This window comes from Anser anser (genome assembly GCF_964211835.1).
Source record: "Anser anser genome assembly, chromosome: 1".
Lineage (NCBI taxonomy): Eukaryota > Metazoa > Chordata > Aves > Anseriformes > Anatidae > Anser > Anser anser.
This window is the reverse complement of record NC_139720.1, coordinates 116,031,200-116,055,196: the sequence shown is the minus strand read 5'-3', so window position 1 is coordinate 116,055,196 and position 23,997 is coordinate 116,031,200. Positions and strand designations below refer to the sequence as shown.

General features: G+C 37.0%; 1 protein-coding gene across 8 annotated transcripts in view; it reads left to right on the top strand.

Moving 5' to 3' along the window:
- The window catches only part of DSCAM (DS cell adhesion molecule), a 484,619-nt gene that overhangs the window by 359,061 nt on the left and 101,561 nt on the right, over positions 1 to 23,997 (top strand). For all 8 annotated transcript variants that reach the window (XR_014577293.1, XR_014577294.1, XM_083819320.1 and 5 more), the window contains 4 exons: positions 10,496 to 10,692; positions 13,752 to 13,848; positions 15,329 to 15,457; positions 21,864 to 22,031. Coding sequence is in view for 6 of the 8 variants with exons in the window: in XM_083819320.1 (XP_083675446.1) it covers positions 10,496 to 10,692; positions 13,752 to 13,848; positions 15,329 to 15,457; positions 21,864 to 22,031 (591 nt within the window). In the remaining 2 variants the exon portion in view is untranslated. The remainder of the gene's footprint in view (positions 1 to 10,495; positions 10,693 to 13,751; positions 13,849 to 15,328; positions 15,458 to 21,863; positions 22,032 to 23,997) is intronic.

The window sequence follows — 23,997 nt, the reverse complement described above, 5'->3', positions numbered from 1 at the left end:
TGGTAGTAAAAGCGGAATGAGGAGCTGGTTAAAGAGAGAGAGAGAGAGAGAGAGAGAGAGAGAGAGAGAATGTTTTCATGTTGACCCTGTAACTAGCTGCTTCATTGATTATATTCAATGTCTGTTGCATTCAAAATGTGAAACTATGTTTAGCAGCATGACTTCTTTCTTCCTTTGCCAGTAGTTGAATTACTACCACTACCATTTTGGCTTCTGTTTTTGAGTGTTCATTCTGCATGTGCAAGAGGGAGTGTGAATTCCTATTCACTAGAAAGACAATTTAAAGGAAAAAAAAAATTAACCAAGTCTCTTGAACTCCTTGCAAAATTTGTGATGCAGGAAGGTATTGTAGAGGAAAGTGACCTGCAGCCCCCATGCAACATGCTTTGCTCATGAGATAGATGGCTATAATTTACTCCTGCCTGAAACACTGGTATTTATTATGTCTTTCCTTGGCCAAAGGGTAAACACCATCTCCAGATAAATAGATTTTATATATATATATTTTTTTTAAACGAGAAATGCTCAAGACTGCTGAAGGTCAAGTGAAAGAAGTAAACAGGGTTGCTTTTTCTTTTCCAGGTAATCAGAATAACTCTCCTTATGTGACTGCATGAAAAACATTTTTTTTCCTGTGTCAGTCACACATGCATGCACATGCATGTAAGCAGAGACACACACACGCCTTGACCCCAGTTATATAGGAGTACCCTAGTCATATTGCTGGACACTGTGAATACTGGGAACAGCAGTGTAAAATTTGGCTTTAAAACTCATTTGCACCTGTTCTCTTGGTTCACAGCTGGATGAGCATATTGGTTCCCCTAAATAAGCCCAAATAACTATAGCCCTGGTTCAAATTAAGGCCTATTTCCTCTGGCCTTAGGCATTTGGGTACTGAAGCCAGATTGTCAGCTGCTGCTTTTGTCTGGGAGCTTTAATAATTGTTCTGTGTAATAGTCTCAAAATCCTCAGTGGAAAGACCTAGCCTTTACAGTAGACAAAACACTGCAAAGACATATTAGTAATAAATGTAAAAAGCACAAAAATTTCCCAAGCCGGGTCCTAATTTTAGAGTTAATCGTAACAAATGAGATTTTTCATTTCTGATTTTCTGCTGTTAAGAACTGCTGCTTATTTATGGGTACATATAACTCGCAGAAGTATTCTGAATATCTTTACTTTATAAACATTGTGTTTCTCTAAGCTGTCTTAGTTTTTCAATACTAGCAATTCTCTTCTTCCATAACAAGTATTTTAAAAAATGTTGTTAAACACACAAGTAGTCTATCAGCTTTTCTTACACCATGTGGCTTTTAAGATGGTTCCCCTCTCTTCTAAAAATTGTCTCCTTTTACTGATCAGCTGAAGAGATCTGTTTTTCCTTGTAAAAAATTCTGGCATGCTGAGCAGCCAAAGTAGAAAACAGACCTAATACTGGAAAACAAAAGATAGAGTAGATTAGGAATCAAGTTTGTTGTTTTTCAGCAACAAGTAGAGCTAATATTCCATAGACAGTCAGGCCATTCCCAGACAGTCTCTGTGACAGGGCCAAATGTTAGAATTTTGATTGGAGAAACCAGATTGATGTCCATTAAAATAAATGTCTTCAGAGCTTTTTATTAGTTTCTTATTCTCCCCAGCTGAATCTCCTTTCCTATCTTTCCTGAGATAGCAGCATTTGTTGACATCCTAAATAGCCACCTGAAATCAGGTTGATATGAATGCCTGGTTCTATGAGCATACTCTACTTCCACATGTATGGGAATACTTTTGTGTATATGTACAATGTCATAACACCCTTGTTAGCATTAATATGCAGAATACATATGTATATTTATTTATATTCTGTATGTTGATTTATTTATATAGCAAATGCCTACATTAATACAGAGAGAGTTGTACCTTGCTGATTTTAATATCTTTGAGTTTTGTCCCAATCATCAGAGTTTCAGATGCTACTGAGCTATTTGCAGCTATCCAGACAATAAAAATATAATTCATCTGAAAGGTTAGGCAAGACTGGTTCTACCAGAACTCTTTCTTATACATCAGCAGATAATATTTCATGGCTTTTTAGCTCATAACTGTGCTGTTACAGAGCCAAGTCACTGTGCTTAAAAGTATACTTACTTGCATGAATGAACAGTGAGTGAAAACCATTAATGCCCCAGAATGCACTACTCACCAATACTCATTTTTGTTGTAGCCAGAGTTTCTTAGCGTGTTTCTGCTTCATCTAAACCTGTCAATAACCTCAATTAGCGCTTGCTTCTCTTCCTCTGTGAGGGACATTTACACATGTCATTTTACAGCCTCCAAAATCTAAAAAACACATGGGAATAGTTGGGTCATAAAATACAGCCTGATCAGAGTTCATGTTTTCCAGTGATTTTCTGGTTTAAAAAAAAAACAAAAACAAAGAAAAAACCCCCCCACCACCAGAACTGTAAACTGTTTGGTTGTTTTTAATGAAAAAACAATAACAAAAACAAAAGACACAAGTGTATTATTTTTTTTTAATTAAAAAGCACTTACAGAAAGTTTAAAGAATAACAAGTTCTAAGAAAATGAGTCCTACCATGTGATTCTGCAGTCTGTGCTTTTACTGATTTGTGTTCAGTAAGTCTCAAAAAATTAGAGCACTGTACTTTACAATTATGATAACATTAAACCTCTAATATAGCATTAAAACTTCATGCTGTCTTGATGGCAGATTAAATTCAATTTAAGATCAAAGCATAGGACAAGATATGTAAAATTATATACTGCTGGTTTTAACTATAACAGTCCTGCTCATTGCAAACTGACTTTTATACAGGGAGAAGAAACATGGCAATTGATCTGGAATAGAAAGTGACCCAAAAGAAATTTATACCTAATGGATACATGTTTCTAATACAAATTTTTAAACATCTATACTTTTCAACAGTAGTGATGATAAGAATAACACCATCCATTAATTTATTGTGAAAGAAGATGGTCTAAATTTTCATAAATCACAAATATATGTTAATATATTTATATTTTAATAGATCTTTGATCACTTATTTTTCTTGACAATTAGACAAGCTCTGAGAATACTGATTTTCCAGTGCCTCATGTGGGTTACCATAATTTGTCATAAATTTCCACAGGCTTTTACTATAACTGACTGCAGGGAACAAAGCTGTCAGCTTATCATTTCCCATTTTCTTTCTCTTGGTTATTAGGAAGTGCAGTTAGACAAAATGGCAATTGAAGCTGCATGACAATGCAAAAGAAAGTCATTCATTTCAGTACCATGTCAAAGTCAAAGGAAAGACCAAGAAATATAAGAAGCTGCTGTGTATCATCTGAAGACAGCAGTTTGCACTATACAAACATAAAGCTAATGCATGGAAAGACCTCAGGAAGAGGGAAAAAATACCTCTGCAATTTGAGAGAAAAGACCTTTTTTATTTTATTAATGTGTCTTTTGGTTAAAATTCATAGTTGTCATGCAAAATAAATCAACTTCTTTTCCTATAATGTGACCTGAAACTGCTTCTGAGTGAATAAGATATGAACCCTAAATGTTCGCAGCCTTTAGCCTGACATATTCAATCAGATCATGAGGCGCTGGTGAAACTGCCAAGTTTTCAAGACATCATTGTCATTCTTATTAAAGCTTAGCATCAAACAAGGCCTGTTCTAGCTTGGAAACACATGTTTGAATAATACTTATAATCAAAGTAACTTAATTTATATCAGTGGAATACCTAGCTGAAATCATATCTTAGAGTGAACAGAATCCTTATTCATTCCTACCTTGTGATATATGTCTTTAGAATTTTTTTTCAAAGATTACCTTGCAGAGATGTTCTAATGTCCTAATAATGAAGTTTTTACGTATCACTGAGTTCCATGTTTTGATACAGGATTTGTAATGCAAACTTAGGTTGCTGGGACATGGGCTGATCATGTCTGTGTTTACTTTCCCTCTATTATTTATATGTCATCATTCTCATGGATGTCACTCTTCACTAAATATAAAGTTGCAATTTCTGCTGTGCACAGGATCTTTTTCCATGACAGTACTGTGTTTCATACTGTTCTTTCAGAAAATTGTTATGCTAATAGGACTGCTAATGAAGCTCTTGCTTATTCTCCAGAAATCTGTTTATGTAACAGTTACTAATGGAAAGTCAGTAGCCCTCCTTTTAGGGCAGGTTGAGAGTCATATGATTTGTTTTGCTTTATTAACAAAAATATCAGGAATACACTCATCTGGATTTATTTTGTATATGCTGTAGATTACTGAAACTAACACTGAATATATAATTTAGCCTGTCACATTAATTCATCAAGTTTTTGCTTCTCTCCTCAAAATTCTCAGGTTTATGCATTTGAAATCATTTCCCCTAGTCTGAAACCTCAGCAGTAATTAATTTCAAAGGATTTGCTTTTTCAATTTGGAATTTATACCATATTGATTAGTTAGTGACTAGGTGACTTGTGTAAGTAATGTTTCTATTTGAGAGTTGCATTGCTTACACCAACGGAAAAAAAAAAAAAAAAAGAATCATTATCTATTCAAAGCAATATAATAAAATATGCATTCAGAATTCACCTTCATGAAATATTTAAATATATGAGATTGAATTTTTAAAATATTTATCCTAAAAGAATATGTCTCTGAGAAGGTTCACAATAAAGAGCACAACTGGATCACAAACATGAAGTTCATTTTCAAATTTACTGAATATTTATAGAAAATAATTTTAATTATTCGCTTTGCTCATTTTCATTATTCTACTAAGGAAAACAGAAGTTAAAGAAAAACAGGAGGGAATAATTATACAACCATCGTTTTTGTGAAAATAATTTCTATTCATAAAAACAGGATGCTTACTTTTGTGTTAACATACTTTTTTCACCTTTTGAGGCATGCAGTATTCTTTGATTTCTAGTCTTACATATCTCTTGAGGATGAGGGTTAAGAGCAATATTTTCACCTGCTACAGAGATCATAGTTTTGCCAAGTCCCATTGAGGAGTCCCATCGATTTAAAATTCACTGCTAGGCTCATTGCACCATTTGAATTCTGGAGAAATGCTGCTTAAGTAAGCAAGAATGTCACAACAGAAAGGGAAAGCTGAAGTTAAGAGAAGAATTTCAGTAACTCACTAATTGAGTTGTAGAAGTCTACTAAATTTGAAAATATGGTAATAAGTAGAAATCAAGTAATTATACTGTGATAGCTTGTCCCTCTTAAAAGTCATTTTTTTGTATGAGCTTTCTTTGCCTGAGCAAAAGCGGATTGAGAAAGACAGAGTTTATTGTGTGTGATGGAAAATATCATCTGTCATGGAGAGAAAAATATTCTCGCTGTGGTAGACCAACATGAGAGGATATGCTAAATTTGGCTTAAATGTTAAATTAGAATTAAAATTATTATTTTTTTTTTCAATATATTCCAACTTTAGTGCAGTTTTCTCTTACCCAAGTCCCTATTCTCATTTTTGATGTTATTTTTACCTAGGGTTGTTAAAGCACATCACAGGGCCATGGTACTTTGTTCTAGAAGTTGTACAAGAAAACCAGATGTGGTTCATCACCATGCTTATTAGAGTATTGTTGTGCATTTCTCTGCAACTGAGCAAGGCTTTGCAGGTACTTGAAGGATCAGTGTAAAGAAAAGGCTTTTGAGGGCACAGTTTATCTGGTTTGATGAACACCACTGTGAAAATCTTTCCATTGAGGAAGTCTATGATGACTACCAAGATGCTTGCAAGATGAATCCCACTGTGATGGCAGATATTTCCCACTTCGTGGAGCTGTTGGCATAGCTGCTGCCTGGATGGGTGCAGGCAGACTAAAACTGGCCTCTTCATGCATGCTCCAGTAAAGAAATCAAGTTACTTGGTATTTACACTGTCAGGGAAGAGATCTTAAGACCAAAAGTGGAGACATGATGAGACATGGTGACGTGCCAGGAGTTGCATCACTGACAGCAGCCAGGACATGTCTGTTATCAAGCACACTCAAATTCTCACTGCATTGAGTTATGCACATGTCATTAAGTCATGAGATTTGTTTTTCTGCTGCATCTTTTCTATTCTTTCTCAAGAGCAATTTTAATTTTCATTAATGTTTGGATGTGAGCAGCACTCCAACTTTTAAAACAGCTCAAAACACATTGTACAGTGTCATATGGCATCTCCCACTGATTTTGTTGTTGACTGTGTTGTATTCCTCTCCTAACCACCACTAAGTTGCCAGAAAAATTGCCATTTGGAGTCTATAGATAGTTTAGTTTAGTTTAGTTTAGTTAGTTTAGTTCTTAAATGTATTGAAAACTTCAGTCAGTCTTAGAATCATTTAGGGTTCCGCCATGATATTTAGTGTTTAATTACAAATTAAAAGTCTTATCAAGATAATTAAATGTTTTCATTTTTATTTGCATTCAGTTTCTGACAGAACATTAAGCAGTAGCAGAGAATAGAAAGTCAAATTAAGTAATTTTTACTGAATCTCAGGAAAGGTCCAAATTTGATTTTTTTTAAGAATTGAACAAAATTTTCTTATTTCATCTTGACCAGTTCCATGATTATTACGAGTAATTTCTACTGCTGATGTATTCATTTCAATTTTTAATGATGAAGTTGTTAATAGTATAAAGTAATGAGGTTATTCCCTACAGGATTGGCATGAAGAAGGGTAAGATAATGAATTGACCTGGAAAAAGGAGTAAACAAATCAGCTTTCCAAATGGAAGCCCAACATTAAACAGAGAAATCTCCTAGATTAATGCCACTGACATTGAAATTGAAATCACCATAATCTATAAACTATAGCTTCTATTTGGTCCAATAGACCAGCTTTAACATTGTCCAGAGCCACATGGCATGCTTCAGAGAATGATGGGGAGAACCCCAGAGGAAATAGACTTGGATTAATTTGTCCCACAGGGAAACTTACTCCAAAATCCTGGAATATGACACTATGCTTTCCTTACATATGCCCAGTAACGTTACCTTCAAAAAGATCTGCACACGTTATGGCATGTGAATCATCTCGATATACTTCCAATTGCATCTGCTTAGATGCATAGAATCATAGAATCACAGAATCGTTAAGGTTGGAAAAGACCTCCAAGATATCTGGCCCAACCATCCCGCTACCACCAATGTCACCCACTAAACCATATCTCTAACCACGTCCAACCTTTACTTAAACACCCCCAGGGATGGTGACTCCACCATCTCCCTGGGCAACCCATTCCAATGCTTAACTAAGGCATCCTAGGACAATATCACATTTATATATAAAATATATACTCAGTTTGGTTTTTTACATTTTTTTTAGAATATTTTTTTTTCAGAAAAGAAGCAGCATATTCAACTCAAGTTATTTGCATCAATAATCTGATTAAAGATAGTTTGAGGATGAAGATATACATTGCCTAAAATATCTTTGGGAACATGGCTTTGTTACCAGAAATCTTTTGACAACGAGGAAGATAAAAAGAAGAGCTTATGGTTTAGGATCATTGGAGATAAATGTGAAAAGTAAAAAATCAGCTTTGGAGGAAGGAGAAATATTTAGCTGTGAGGCATTGCTATGGCAATAAAGAATCAGTGTGGAAGATTATGTGAGAGGAAGGAAAAGATAAGTATGGTTAAGGCTGTATCTGAAGAATAACGTTATCTTTTTTTACACGTTTTTATGCCGTTCTTATTAAGAAAGTTTGTTGGAAAAAAATAAGCTTCATAAGACAGCATCTGTTTTTAAAAAAGGAAGCAAGATGGTCACGGTGTTTGCTTTGGTACTGTGGGACATCAGGGGACTTTTGATAGACACTTGTTCAGGAGAGCCGAATGTGGACCAGTAGTCTGTGAGACAGACTCATGGAGGTCCATGGGATTAAAATTCAGATCCAATCTTCTCATTTTCTGTGGGGGCATAGTGCCTGAGAAGCAGGAAGAAGGTAGACCTGCCAGTGCAAGGCTCACCTGCTCCAAATGTTGAGCCCTCTTGCCCGGATGCATGGACACCCCGAGTGCTCATGTACCTTGTGGGGAGGCACATGCCACCCCTCAGCTCTAGGGTGGGCCAAACACATGCTCCCTCTATCACGGGAGAACAAGATGTTTGAAACAGGAGATAAGTAGGAGATACTGATGGGAAAGAAGATTGCAGTTGTAGAGAAAATAATTAGGGCATTTGGGAGGTTGGAAGGATTTCATTAGGGAAGTAAAATGAGACTGGAGAAAGAAAATGTTGCTGTAGGGGGTTAGGGAGCATGTGAGAATGTGAGGAGGTTGCAGTAAGAAGAAGACAGAAAGAGGTGAAGGGGAGTGGAGTGTGTTTCACTGAGGGGAAATGAGGAAGATGTGCAGAAATTCTTCAAATGAAGAAGGAAGGGATGTGTGGGAGTCTTGGAAAATTATGGAAGAAAGCAAGGGGGTGACACAAACTAATGATGGCAGTGTGAACTCTTTAATAACCTGCCACTCATCTGAATTGGTTCTCTTACTGCATAAAGGGATGTATGGGTCTATTTTAAGTATTGTGGAAAAGGGCAGATATGTTCAAGTGCACATACTTGTGCATACGGGGCCCACAAGCCTACAACTCTGCAGGCCTCGTAGTTTCTTTGTTCAGACACAAAACTTTGATGGCCTGAAAAAATGACCTTTTGAAAATAACCTCCTTGGGGGTATCAGTGCCTGGAAAGACTCTAAGTAAAACTGAAGATTTTTCTGTTCTCTAGAAGACGATATCAGTCACGTCCTAATTTTCAATTTTGATTATTCATCATTTCTTCTCTTTGAGTGCTTCTCTTTGACAAAAATAATTGGAATCTAATAACAAAATAGTCAAATGACATACATTGTCACTAATGTATATCACTGCTTAAAGAGCCTTATGTCTCACACAAGATCGTTCTAAGGATTCTTCCTGTAATTAGATCCCATTCGTAATTCTCACCCACACTCCACGGCCTTGATAATTTTCAAATTGGTTTATTGGTTCAGGAGTCCTTTGTACAGAATGGGCTGCATCCTGACATATTGTCATATCCAAGCATCAATAGCTCTGACATGTGAAAAGGTCATGCCACCAAACATTAGCATTTCAAAACAGCAATTATAGTAATTCATTTCAATAAGATTTTTTTTAAATTTATGTATTTTTTTTTTCTGTCTGATAGTAATAGATATAATCTATACAGGAGAAAGAATTAGGAAGGCCTCAAACCAGGTTCAGTGCCAATGTCATCTTCTTAAAATTGAGACCCAGGGAAGTTAAGATGGAATAAGTGAATTGTACTGATAAGGAGGGGCAAGTGTTCATGCATAAAAATGAGAATAGGACTACTTCAGGAGTCAGCCCTGGAGTATAAGAGCTTAGTGAAGTGATTCTTTATTGCCACTTTATGTAAGTTGAAAGGAGTGGACTGATACTTTCAGGGGCGAGCAGTTCTGTGTGCTATCCAGGGCTTTCCAGCTTCTCCCAAGCAGGTAAGTTGTCATAACTATAAGACAGACTTACAGACTTTTATTTCTTGTATTCACAAATGCCCAGATGCTATTCATCAGTGGACAAATCATATGGTAAGAAAAAGACTGACTAGTGAGGACATAAAAGCGACCATCCTGTTTCAGAAAATGAATTATCCTTCCAAAATGTAAAAAATACTTAGATTTTATGTCAATTCTCATGAGAAAGAAAGTATTTTTTCAACTTTAAGAAATTTTAGAGTCCTGAATAATTAATGAAGTTGATGATTGTATCCCAACTGTTCTGCAAATTCTGCAAATAACTTTCAAATATATTAAATGCAAATCAAGATAGGTTTATTTTCAAGATAGGTTTATTTATATATTTAATTATACCTGCAGTTGAGTACAGTTTAACTATGTCTTCAGCACATACATGTACTGTAAGCCCTTTGGTACAGAGCTGCTCTTTTCATTTTGTACATCTTCTGGCTTAATGGAGCTCTCATTTTGATAGGCCATTACTGTAATGTACAAGGATAGAGCATATATCTGTCAGTAAATAAAACAGGTAAATGTACTTTCTGTTAACTTTGTGCATATTTGTGATAAACGTATAGTAAAATGTTCACCAGAAGGTATAAGAAATTTCTATCAGTTCTTTATTGGTCCAATTTCTGAGTGTTTGTTACTTACAGTACTTTTATGTGCTGTGCATATTGTAGTTATGGTACAAATTTTCCTATGGGCAGAAAAATAAATGGAGCCAAGTTTCATTTGGATGTGCATCTTCTGTCTCTATAGACACACTGTCCAGTCTTTGCTCTTCTCTGTTAAGTTCCCTTTGAGGCTCATCTTCTCTTTTAAGATTTTCTCACATAAAATTGAAAGTAAAATCCTTTCATGCATTTTCGGCCATCTGTTCAAATATGGACAAACTGAATGAGACACAGACTGGACGGTCAACCTTCCCGGTCAGAGTAGTCACCTCACTGAAGAACTGTCTTTGTTGCTCTGTCTGTTTTTAGTTCCAGCTATGATAACTTCCTATCCAAACACCACCCTTGCAACACAAGGTCAAAAGAAGGAGATGAGCTGCACGGCACATGGAGAGAAACCCATCATAGTCCGCTGGGAGAAAGAGGACCGAATAATTAACCCTGAAATGTCCCGTTATCTTGTTTCCACCAAAGAAGTTGGAGATGAAGTGATCTCTACTCTGCAGGTAAGAAAATAAAGTGACCCATGACTCATTTACATGTATGAGATTGTTGCTTGGTTTGATTTTGATTTTGATAGGGATGCACAGCTATTTCTTCCTAGAAGGCCAAAGCCCCACCACTTGCTCCATCTGTGGCACAGACCTGGAGAGCTAGGCTGACTACTGTTGCCACCAAGAGGAAGTAGAGGAAATGTCGATGTCCCATCTCCCAGAAAAATCAGTCACCATCTTCATGACCTTATGCTACAGAGGCAACAAGAGAGCAAGGCTGACTCACAGCCCCTCCATCCTTTCTGTCTCAGGAGCAACATGGCTCATGCCTTGTCCTGTCCTTCATGGGGCAACATGGCTCAATTTTCAGTACACTGCTGATAAGCGTTGAGTGAATATCTGACCATTAGATGTGATGGGTGTCAGGTTTAACTTGACCAAAGTCGTTAAGCTATTCTGATATAAAAATACAGTCATTTAAAAATATTTTTTCTCCCTTCCTTTTACTCTGTGGGGCTTGTGAGCCATACATGGACAATTTTACAAAGTAAGGTTAGTCATCAGATTCAAAATAAAATAGAAGGAAAAAGCACATGTAGTAAGTAGTATAGCTACTGCTGCCAGTAGTATTTGGCACTTATATACAGTAGCAGAAGTCACCAAGCCACATAGCAACAGGGCATAATCTTCATCTTCACTTCTCCTTCTCTGACAGGCAGCTCTCTGGTGATGCGGCAACAGTGCCATCTTGGCTGATAAATCAGTATGTGGGGCTCCACTAACTTCTAAGTAGCTGACATGGGTTAGATTGAGAGGCTACATGAGTAGCACTGTTGTTTTGGGAACTTAAGGCCATCCCAAGGTCATGGAAGCAAAGGAAATTCATGCTGTTCTGGTGTCACCTATAATGGATAGGGTTATGATATTAACCTCAGTATACAACTTTTTCCACTCAAGTTTGAACTTTTCCAACACAAGCAAGTTTCCAGTCCATACCTTTATATTTTTACATGTACTTTAGGAAATCTAAAATATTTTTAAATATATATTTTAATTCAAAAATATTCATTTTCCATTTTTCAGTCACATTCCTAAAAATATATTTATTGGGCTCAGGGAAATAATTCTCCAGCTCTCCTCTGATTCTACCTATATTCTGTTGTAAGTCTTAAGGTATATCTCTTTCTTCACTAGCCAAAAATTTTGTTGGATGATATCCAGCGAAAGTTTGGTTTTGCTTTCATTGAGGGAACTTTGTCATTGAGGAAGGATGTGTGAATTTGTATATATTAGTACATTTGTGTTTTGAATAATATTCAAGTACAGAATAGACATTTAGACTTTTCTGCCCTCATTCATCTTATTGGCTTTAAAAAGATAGTGCCTGGATGCACAACAATGTTTATTTTTTGAAGGCTGGAGACCTGCTTGGAGAATTCCCTTCTGAAGCTGTTGTATACAGTAGTGGCATTCTACATCCATATCTATTTTACATACAAAACTTTTGACTTCTGAGAGACAAAATGCCCTCAAACTAGAAAACATTGGGATTAAGGTTGTCTTTGAGGCCTTTAATTGAGTGCTTTTGTGTGTGTGCATGATGATGTGATCCTTAGTTGTATACTCAGCTTTTATTTTTTCTGCAGGACCCCTGCCTCAGTCAGGCATGACTTGGATTTTCTCTGGAGTTGAATTAGGGTTAAGTAATGAAAGACACTGTGTGATGCAAGGCTGGTCATTGAAACCAAACTTTTCACAGGTGGCCAATAATTGTGTGTTCTTTGTTTTCTAGGTACTTGCCTTGAGCCCTTGGGGTCTGATTTGCAGAAGTACTAAGCCCTCATAGCTGCAGCTTAACTCAAAGGAAGCTGTTATGAACACATGAAATGCTATTTATTGCTAAGGACTCCGAGGGGGGAAAAGAAGGCCCTAGATGTATCAAATTGGGCTCTGAAAACTTTTGTTCTTCTATCTTAAAGCTCAGCCACATGTGCAACTTAACACAGATTGGCAAGTTACCATATCTCAGATGGTAACTCTTCAATATCCTTGTAGTGAGTGGGAAATAAATCCATTTATCTTAACCAGTGGTGAATAAGAGTTGCACTCATATTACCTTGGCTTCACCAAGGAGTAAAGAGCACATGGAGTTACCATGGATGAGCTAATATGTGGCAACTTGTCAAGCAGCCACAAACATTATCATATGTCTGGTTCCTTAATTCCCCATACAAAATGGTGGTAATGCTTTTCATGATGTCAGGGTTTATGAAAATAAATTCACTCATGTTCCTGCAATGGGAATTGCATAGGTGAATGTCACAGAAAATGCTATGAGAGAATGAATACGTCTGTCTTCAGGGCACAGTTTGAACTGTGTGCAGTAAATAAAGTGTGAAGAGCACACTGAACAATGAGAAGAAAATGTCATTTGGAATATGTGCTCATTTATAAAATCCTCTCCCTCTCGTACTTTGAATGAAGCAGTGGTCCTGTAGAAAAATATCATTATGATCATGTATGTAAAGAAAATATATAATTGTCTATGTTATAAAATAGAAAATTGAAAGGAAAGACCACCCAAATTTTATTATGAGGCATCATGCAGAATACTACACGGTTCACCAGCAGTATTTGAACCTTTATTTCCTCCACACAGACTTCAGTGACTTGAGTTATTTTCAGAACTATCTGGAAAATTTTGGAGGCAGCAGAAGGCACCATTTTGTATGGCAAATTTTAGCCAACTGTTAAATACTTGGCAAACTTATGAGCGACTCGGAACAAGGCTCCTGATGAGAAGCTACAGGAATAGGTGGTTCTCCAACTCCTGACTACACATGTAGAGCTGATAGCCTGCTTCCTCAATCCAGGTGTTGCTAGTTTTGATAAGTTTCAGTATTTTGGATGCTTTACTGTGCATATGTATATATGTGTATAACATGCAATATCTGTTTACTACTGTCAAGTAAAACAGTTTGTACAATTTTTCTTGCACCATACAGAAAAGCTGTTGGTTTATTTTCTCTGCGTGCTGTTCAATCAATCACTTCTTTTCAAACCACCTATAGATTTTGCCAACTGTACGTGAAGATTCTGGCTTCTTTTCCTGCCATGCCATCAATTCTTATGGGGAGGATCGCGGAATAATTCAGCTCACTGTGCAAGGTAGGAAGAGGACAACATAAGGAAAAAAACACAGCTATTGTAGTACAGTAAGTGTATGCCATGCTCAGAAATCTGTTGGGGGAGGGAGGCTCTGGTTCCTAATTAAATGTATTCCTCATTGTCAAAGAAATGAGGAGCTGCATTAAGATGCTCAGTCTCTCATTTTCCAGCCTTGCAAATTAAATCAAAACAAAGGATAAGCTCCAGAGTCTTTCTAGATCTGTACAAATTAATAAGGAGAGTGTTTTTTTCTTAAATACACTAGCTGACAATCTACTAAAAATACTTAAAACTAATATCTTCAGTAGGAACAGTGGATATAAGGGGTTTACATTAGGGAGAAGGGAGAGAGGGTTGCATTTGTTTTTAAAGAATGAATGTGCTTAAAACACAAATAAAGCAAAAACAATCTGATTTTATTTCTAAAAAAAAAATGTTAAACCCAATGTGTGTCTACGAACAAAATATTTCAAGTTTAATCAGTCAAAATAAATTGTAATCAGTTTGTACAATGAAAGCTCCAGGAATCTACATTGCCTGAGGCTGGGGTTCCCCTCCCACAGGGTCTCACTCAGGCAGACAGCAGCAAAATCTGGAATGGTTGAGGTGACAGTCTTGGAAATGCAGAGCAGAGGCATGACTTGGCCACTGGCCACTCCTCATTTTTCTATGATACTTGTTCCTGTGCCTATGTGCCTTTGAGTATGCACACAGCAAATTTCCAGGACTTGCAGATTTCTTTCTCCCCATTCTTTAGTTCACGTACCTGCAGATTTCACTGAATGCCTAATCATAGAATCACAGAATCATAGAATACCCCAAGTTGGAAGGGACTCACAAGGGTCATGAAGTCCAATTCCTAAAGCAGCCTGTCAAGAAATTCAGATGGAGTTTGGGAAAAAGTTCACGGCAACACCAGAGCTCAATTAAACTGCCTTTACAATTTAAAAAGACATTAGTTTGGATACAAATGCTATTTATTTACTTTCTTAATTCTGTAGAGGTAGAAAGAGGCTTTAGTGTAGTTAAGGCTTTTAAACATACTCAGATTCTTACTCCCTTTCCTCACCAAATTTAGAACTTTCAAGTTTAGCATTCATATTTCTACCATCACCTTCAATGTAAAAACTGTAGAGTATAATTGAAATGTCATGTTCAAGGCAAACGTCTTTCCCAGAATTAATAGTCCAATCTGGAGTGCTTTTAAGGAAGTGTAACTGTATGTAGCATATTAGATGGTTAAACAGAAGTTAGTATTCAATGTTATATCTGTGGCTTTTAGCTGAAAAGTGACTTTTGCTTCCTCTGTTGAGTATTCTTCTGTGGGTGATTAACTGGCTCAGGGTACTAATGAGTGACTGGAGAAAATGACATGAAAGTTTATCACCAGTAAGCCATGTGAGTGCCACGCTCATTAGTGTTATCTTGTTTTGGGTGTGGGCTTTCTTCTGACTAAAACTGAGCATTTGTGTTTACTCAGAGCCCCCTGACCCTCCTGAGATAGAAATCAGAGAGGTGAGAGCGCGCAGTATTGCCCTCAGATGGACCATGGGATTTGATGGAAACAGCCCTATCACTGGCTATGATATTGAATGCAAGAATAAGTCCGGTAAGAAATAATCTTCCCTCGAAGAAATCCCTGTCACTTAACTTTCTTCAAGCCATTCGTCATTGAATTTGTATTATAAAAGATAATTCAAAAATTGAAAGTTCCTGATGGAAAATTTTACCAAGATTTATTTAATCTTTCACAGTATGATTTATCTTCATTTGTTGTCTTTTTCTGAGGTAAGGACATTATGTGTAAGAATTGCTGCATTTTCCATTTACCTGAGAAAGCTACATACAAGTAAGGGGGAAAAATTCTGTGTAAGTAGTAGTTGGTAACAGTGCTTTTTCTAGCTGATTTTTGGTCCCTGATACAGTCCCCAATCTTTTTTCCATTTGGATTTTTTTTTTCATTTCATTTTCTGTTTTTCCCTATAGAAAAATACCTGCCTTTACAATTAGCTTCTCCTGTAGTGCTGATTTTCATTTTTCTATCTATATATGAGTACATGGCACCTTACCTGGAAATTTAGCAGTGAAATTGTGTAGTTATTATAATTTATGGGTGAAGAAAGCTGTGTGGTAGTTTTGTGAAGCACCATGCTGAGTTTTCAGTAATGTACTGGAAATACTTTGAAGGATAAGACCAGCAGGACATACTGGCAGGCTAATGCAAGCAGAGACCTTTCTGCTAGGTCACCATAGAGTCATATCAATGAACATTTAATAAGATGAGTGAGATGAATGTGAAAAAATAAATACAACCTCCTAATTCAGGAAAATATTCCTGTTCTGGTAGGTGTTTTAAAAATAGTTTTTTTTCTTAAGCCCCTAAAAGTGTTCACTGTCTTTTGAAATCTAACACCATTCAAGCTGTGTTGGAACTATGTTTGTGATGTAAGATCATGCTTTAAATTAAGAACATTGATAGGCACTGTCCTTGAGTCATGTTTTGAGAAGGGAATAGAAAGAAAATTGAAATAGAACAACATTTTCATATTTTAAGTATGATTAAAAAGACACTGAGAAATTGTATTATACTGCCTTATGTTGGAGTTTATTGCACTATTTGTAAGGTGACGTAGGAATGTTTTGTGTGAGATTGTTTATACTCAGTTTATGAAAGCAACTATAGTATTTTTATAGTCTTCTCCTTTTAGTTCTGAGGTGTAAAAATGTACTTGTTCATAAAACTCTAAAATTCACCAACTAAAAATATCCTTCTAACCATCTTTACTATCCTTCATTTCTCATATATTGTGTTTTTCCTTTGTGCTTTACTTTGTTAGGCAGAAGTATTGTGATACTTGTATTACTGGACAAAATATTTTCAAGAGTGTTAAATTATCAGTCACCATTTTCTCATGGCTTTGTAAATGAAATTGATAAAGCACAGGTGAACATGACAACTGAGAGGCTTCATGTAGAAACTCCCCACTGAGGCTGTGGTCAGGAATCACAGGTTTGGAGATACAGACTAGGCAAGGATGCCTTCAAGGGACATATATACCTAAAAGTTCCTGGATTTTTACTCTTTGTTTCTTTTTCTTTCTTTTCCGCCATCCACTTGTTCCAGAACAGTTTTTGAAAGTCATTTTGGCCTGATAGGCTCCTTTTTGACCCTAAAACATCAGTTGTATTTCTGAAGGAACAGTATAACTCAGCATAACTCATAGCTAGGAAGATTTAGCTGCTTTCCTTTTGGAGGACTGGACAAAGTCCCTTCTGACTTCAGAGCTCTAAAATATCTTTGTTAGATTTAGTTCAATGTCATCAAGTGACAAGACTGAATGCAGGCAAAAATTAAGAGGTGATCACTGTGAACTTGCATTGCAAAATTATGTCTCCGTAATATGACATGACAAATCAATATCAAGACAGCAAAGGAAGCCTCATCAGATTGGATGAAAATATCAGGACAAAACATAGTAACAGAGGTTTAAAATTTGAAAGAAAGAAAAAAATGGGGGGTGGCAGAACCAGTGTAGGAGAAATACTTATTTACCTGGGTATCAAGGTAAATACTTGAGGTTATATCCTGAAAAGAGCAGATTCTCTCACTACAAACAACAGAAGTGTTTCCTTGTTTGTTTGTTTGTTGGTTTTTAATCTGGGGATAAATGTTTGGAGAAACTAGGATCAGTTTTTCTGAATTGTTGCACACATTTTTTTTCATAATTATATCATCAAGAAGATGAACAATGAAGATGAACAATTTCAAAATCCAATTTAAAGAGCATTACTCTGTTGTGGCCTATGGTAATTTTTTTAGCCTTTTTCGTTCACTTTGCTGTTGTTTGTCCATGACCGTTATTCTCAACAAGTCAGATTCTTGGTGTTATAACTTGAGACATGATGAGCAAGACTGGGAGGCACTGGCTCTGTGAGAAACTGGAGGATGAATGGATGGTGCAGCATAGTCCTCTGCACTGAGCAGCTAGGACTACTTTTCTCTCTTTGAGAAAACAAAGGGAAAATGTTCCTGCCACAAAGGCAAGGGTGGCTTACAGATATGCCTCAATGACTACAAAGTCACTAGGAGGATGGTGAAACTTTTATTCTGCAACCTATGGTGTTCCTTGCTCAGACAGCCAAGAAAGCTCTCCAGAACAATGTTCTTGGAGATGGCTTCTGCCTGGCTGTGACAACAGCTGTGTCTTAAACTCTCTGTAAATGCTGGAAAACATTTCTCGCTTAGTTGCATGGTGTTTCTTTTTTCCAGTCTTTCTTCACAACCAAGATGTCCAAGTATTTTTCTTTTACTGTTTCTCCCTTCATCAAAAGGTTTAATTCTGCTATAATTAGTTGACTCCAGCAGGTGGTTTGCATACGTAAGGTGATATACTAAAACTAAAAGCAGATTTCAAAGCTGAGTCTAATGCTAAATTTTCCATCTATTTTACTTATCCTGGGGACTCAAAAATGGGTCTGCAGTGGGATGCATAACATAGACTTCTCAAGGAAAACTGCAAAACCTCTCAGTTTCAGAGACTGTTCAGATGACCACTCATCACGCACGAACTCTGCTATATGGTACTGCCCTCATGTATCCCGACAACCCTTGCCATGCCATCAGACAAAAAAGACACATTGGGTACCCTCTAAGAGTGTGAAGTTGCATATTCCATATGTTTTTTTATTTGCTTGTTTGTTTGTTTTGTGGTCTAGTTGCAGTGCAAGAGCAGTATGAATAGTGGGAGCTCAGCATTTCAGGCCATTTCAGTATTTAGATACAATGTGTGTCTGTATAGAAATGTACCTGTGACACTCAGACCTGGTCCTTCATTGAAACCACTGATGTGTAGCCATCAGGCCTTTCTATCTGAGGTGTACAAAATGTTTTGAAGGTAGAAACAGGTAGGTGGGTGTTTTCTGCATCCTTAGGTAAACCCCTGCTTCTTCAGGATGCAGATGCTTTTGCAGAACTGAGGCTTTTTCCCCCAAAACCTGCCAGGGAAGCAGGGTGTTGAGCAGGCAGCCTCAGCTGGCTGCGGTGTTGGACCGTGTCACTAGATGGCACCGCAGTCAAAGACAGATAGTTCCTCACCCGGGCGTGGGAAGAGGCAGTCATTTCACTGAAATTAGAACCGAAGAGCACATAGGCCTAATTGTCTTCTGTAGAGCAATCCCAAAGCTTCAGCCTTTATTTTAGGAATGAGTGAGAAGCTGTTGGTTTTCATAAAATCATAAATGTTTCATAAATCATTGTGTCAATGTGCATTTTATATAACACTGAGAAGTGCCTGGATGTCACATTTCATGAGTGGAATAAAAATCACATTAAAATTTCCATGCTTAACTTTAACTTTTTGCTGTTGTTAGCCTATTGCTACTTGTTTTCTGTGCTTTTTCTATCTTCTAGGTGAGTAGATTTTAAACCACTCTGGAATGGCAATAAAAGGAGCCAACAGTCAGTCCCAATATGTCATTGAACAAATACTTAACACCTGTAAGCAAGAAAATATTTTTAGGATTTGTCAGAAACAAAATGAATTAACACTTATTTTTTTTTTTTCTGATTAACACTTTTTAAACTGTTTTTCAAGTGAAAGCAATTTTGGAGACAAATTGATTAATTTTTTTCTGCACTTACTCAGTTGGGGTGATTGCTTTTGTTCATTTGCTTTCCTCTTCAAAAAGGGGATACACCTGTCAAAATATAGTCCTGAAGTTCAAACCTTAGTTATAAATAAACATTGGAAGCCTACATTTATAAGTACAGAAGACTGAGTTTTCATCTCTCTTTCTCCATGGTATGCCATTATTTAATCTACTAAGAATCACAGGAATTTTCAAATCCATTTATTTGATTTCTGCAGTTAATATATACTACAGAGTTTTACCACTCAGAGGTCAGTATTTCAAACAAATGCTTGAAAACTTAAGCAATTTAATAATATATGGGCAATATTAAAAGAAAATATCATCCACATCAAGGGAAATTTAACACATTCTCCAAGCCAAATGTCTTTTCTTTACAATTCTTTTCCTGTTGGCATGGTACACTTAAACAGAGCCTCCTTCTTTGCTTGCAGAATGTCTGACACAACAGAATGTAACTGCTGGTCAACATTTCCCAGGGATACAGAAATAACCAAGGTTATTACCACTGCTGCAGTTTAGTACAGATCCTGGTATTGCAGTTTTGTGCATCGGATTCAAAGGTCCCCAGATCTGATCTTTTCATGGCCTCTAATGCAGACCCCTTGTTACCATGACATACACCAGCCAGGTCAAGGACTCTCTTCAGAGCTGAGGAGAGCAAGTGGGCTTCACTACACCCTAGATCAACCTCGTCACCTCCCTACAAGTTCTCCTGTTTTCTAGCTTATACAGAGATGTAAAGTTCATATCTGTAGTGAGCCTCTCATTTCTGGGTAATTCTTAACCCACAGTGTCTGAAATCTTCTCGTTTTGGTACATTGTGGGGGTTTCATACTATTCTGTGAAGCATTTGGCTTTGAAGAGCTTCATATGTGAGCAAATGGTTACTATGGCACTTAGTAAGTGACATATTTTAAAGCAGAGTATCAGGTATTATGAACCATAATGTAGGACATGGACAACACTTGTCTATTAGCATGTTTAAGAAATTTTGTAGAGTTTAAGAAAACCAACTGAAAGCAGGTGGTACTGCCTGTGGGTAACTCTTTTAGAGCTTCTGAAGGTATCCTACAGAGGAAGTTTTGGCAATCTCAGTTACCAAGGAAAAATAAATCCAAGTGCATTTGGTTAGCACATAAATGGCTAATTCCTAAGCGTTTTCTGGGTAAATTAAGCCACATAGACAAGCAAAAAAGGCTTTGTAACCAGTGAAGCTGCAGATGTCATTGTGAAAACTTGTGTACTTTCTAGCAAGCTACACATAAAGAATTTACACAGTGTGTGCAAATATTCTGTATCTGAGTAAACTTTCTATTTTTAAACTAGTCTTTCTCATCTGCTGAGCTTTCTGTGATTCTGCCTACAGTGACCCATACTGTAAAACACTACTGTAGAGCTCACAGCAACATCCCCCTTAGGATGCTGCAGAGGTTGAAAGAGAAACATTGGCTGCTGTAAGAAAAAACATGGTGGATGGCAGCTCAAAAGAGATATCAAGATGCTTTAAACAGATAGATTCTGTGATTCTGTTTGCAGAAACTAACTGCATAGATGAAATTGAGGGGTTGCTGTATTTAGCCAATTTCAATCCTTTTTTTTTCTATTATATGTGTGGAGAATTTATTAAAAACATAACAGAGAGGAATAGTAATTATGATTAATAGCAATGTGCTCCTTTCTTTTTTTTTCTTTCTTTTTTTTTTTTTTTTACAGATGTATGCAAACAGCTAAGTCTTGTATCCTAACATGAGTTAGGGCAATAACATCAGTACTGGAGGGTGCTGAGTCCCATGTCTAAGCCAGTAAGGTACTCCAAGCTTGTGCTAACTGTGGTCTGAGTTCCTGGAGTTTGGAACAAAACTTTCTGCTTGATCTCTGCTAATCCAAGAACTCTTCATTCTTATTTATGAATTCCCCTTCCCCACCTTTTGTGAGCATAACCAACTTCCACGCTGAATCAGACTCCTCTGGGGCAGCAGCTCCCATCTTTTTCACAGTTGTTCCACTGTAACAGTACTAATAAATAAATAAATAAATAAACTGTGTGTACACACAGAAACAAAGCTGGAGAATCTTTGCTGCTCTCACCAACCCTCAAAAAGGCAGAGGATCACCTATTCCCTCAGACTTGTTGATGTCCCCTGGGCTGAGATCTTATTCTTTACAGTGCTATACTTGGAGCAGTTGGGCGAGCCATGAAGGAATGTGATCGCTTGTTTTTTGTATATAGCTCCAGGTATTATCTGGGTTAATTCTACAAGGGCAGAATCCTGCTGCACTAGATGGTTTAAATGCAGACTTGTGTTGGTAACATTAACATCATATTTTATATGTCTGTTTTGTTTTAATCTCTTATTAAATAGACTCTTGGGATTCTGTTCAGAGAACCAAAGATGTTTCCCCTCAGCTAAACCAAGCCACTATCATTGACCTCCACCCTTCCTCAACTTACAACATTCGCATGTATGCCAAGAACCGCATCGGCAAGAGTGAGGCCAGCAATGAGCTCACCATCACAACTGATGAAGCAGGTACACTCTGGTTCCATAGCATCTAAATCGTGCTGGGAATTATTGTTCTCTGACGTGAGGAGTCTTTACTTGAAATTCTGCCTCTGTTGCTGCAGCTACATCAAAAGAAATACTGATTTTTTTCCCATGAAACACTGTGACTTTTGTAACTTCATCATGCAGGCCTGTAATTAAAGCAGTTCAGTGGCATCTAGTGGTCAAAGAAGATATTATGCTCCAAATTTTCAACTTTGGTTACTGGAAAATGCACACGTGTATCTGCAGTTAGGCATCACAACCAGCATTATATTTCTATGTATGGTTCAGCCCCTGTGGATCTTGTGGCTTTCTTTAGATGCTGAGGTATTAGTATAGGTAACTATTTTAAGTTATCCTCATTTGAGAACATTTAGTCTTCAGGAATGCAAAATTCCTTTGTCTATTCCATCCCCCAGCCCACTCACCATCTAGTTTTCTAATTACTGTATAAGTCAGTTGGCTGTCATTAATTAGGGTCATCCTCCTGTTCTTTGTTTCCATGTATTCTTCTATATTATTACATGTTTCTGTAGCAAGAGAGCTGTGCCTGCATTTTCACTTTAATGTCTGGAGCCTCTCTTTTGTGTGCTCTAATTGCTGTCTTCCAGTGCTGTCTTACATTTATTTCTCAGGGCTATGCCTCATGCATGCTCTCACATCACAAGTCCTGCATGTTACGTGTGACACTGGTGAAGACGTATGGGAGAAAAGTGCTACAGCTCTCTTGAAGCAGTTAGGAATGAAAAAGTTGAATGGCTGTAAATACTTCTGCCAGATACATATTGCAATTATACTTAACATGCAAAGGTGCACTTTTAAAAGTAGCAAAGTAGGTTCAACACCCTTAGCCCACTGAAACTGGGTAAAGTTACCCTGAAAAAACTTGATCAGACAGGAAGTTATTTGCTTTTGAAAACACCTTTTTATCTTGCTAATTTTAGTTTTTCTGCTATTTTGTCTGAAGTCAGAAATGCTCTCCTCTTTGGAGATTTTGAAAGGAAAACCATAATGCAGATATCTGGATGACTGTCCTGGCAGTGAAAACCCTATTTCTTTTTCAAGATTCATGTTGGTCCAGACTTTAAGCACTTGGTGATGGATTTTCAGTTCAGTTCATATGAGTACAATTGTATAATTCCCACTCATTTTCACCGTGGGTGAAACTACCACAGTGAAAATATACCCCTTGTGAGGAGAACATGTTTTTGGTTCCAAGGGACTTTTTGAATAAGAATAGGATGCAAGGGCTCACAGTGCAAAGCTGAGTAAACAGGAGACAACGTGAGATGCATTTCTTTCTTCACCAGGTGTTGTTTTTCATCCTAGTGGAAGGAAAGTTGTGAAGAACATTCACATTTTTATGAGCTTTCAGCGAACAGATTTATTCGTGGTGAACAGTTTGCAAAATATTTCTCATTTGGTCATGTTTTTCTCTTATTTTATTCAATGAAAACGTGAAATCCCTGTAGAAAACAGATTATCCATTCTTCCATCTGGCATCATCTATATCTCCAAAATGCCCATCTTTCCTTGTCCATAAACATCCAAGTAGAGTGTTGGTTCTTGGATCTACTCTCTCATTCTCAGTTGTTCGCTCATGCTTAGAATATTTCTTACTTGCTGAGTTTTTTCTGACTGATAATTAAGTTGTCAGGATCAGCAGCTGACCCGAAATAAATCAATAAATAAAATAATTTTTAAAAGCTTCCCCATGAATAGAATGGAACCTTATTATAACATTTTATTTAGTTCTTTGTAAACAAGTTTCAAAATGATTGATCTTTTTGTTGCTGTCTTTAAAAGCACCATCTATTTGGAGAGACCAGCGGTGTGGAACTGTATTCAGAAGTCACTGATCTACTTAGGGAACGACTGGAAGAGGGGAGGTCAGGCCTAGGCAAAGTATGTGATGTTTGCCTCCTGGATTTTGATTTCAGGCGGTGTGCAA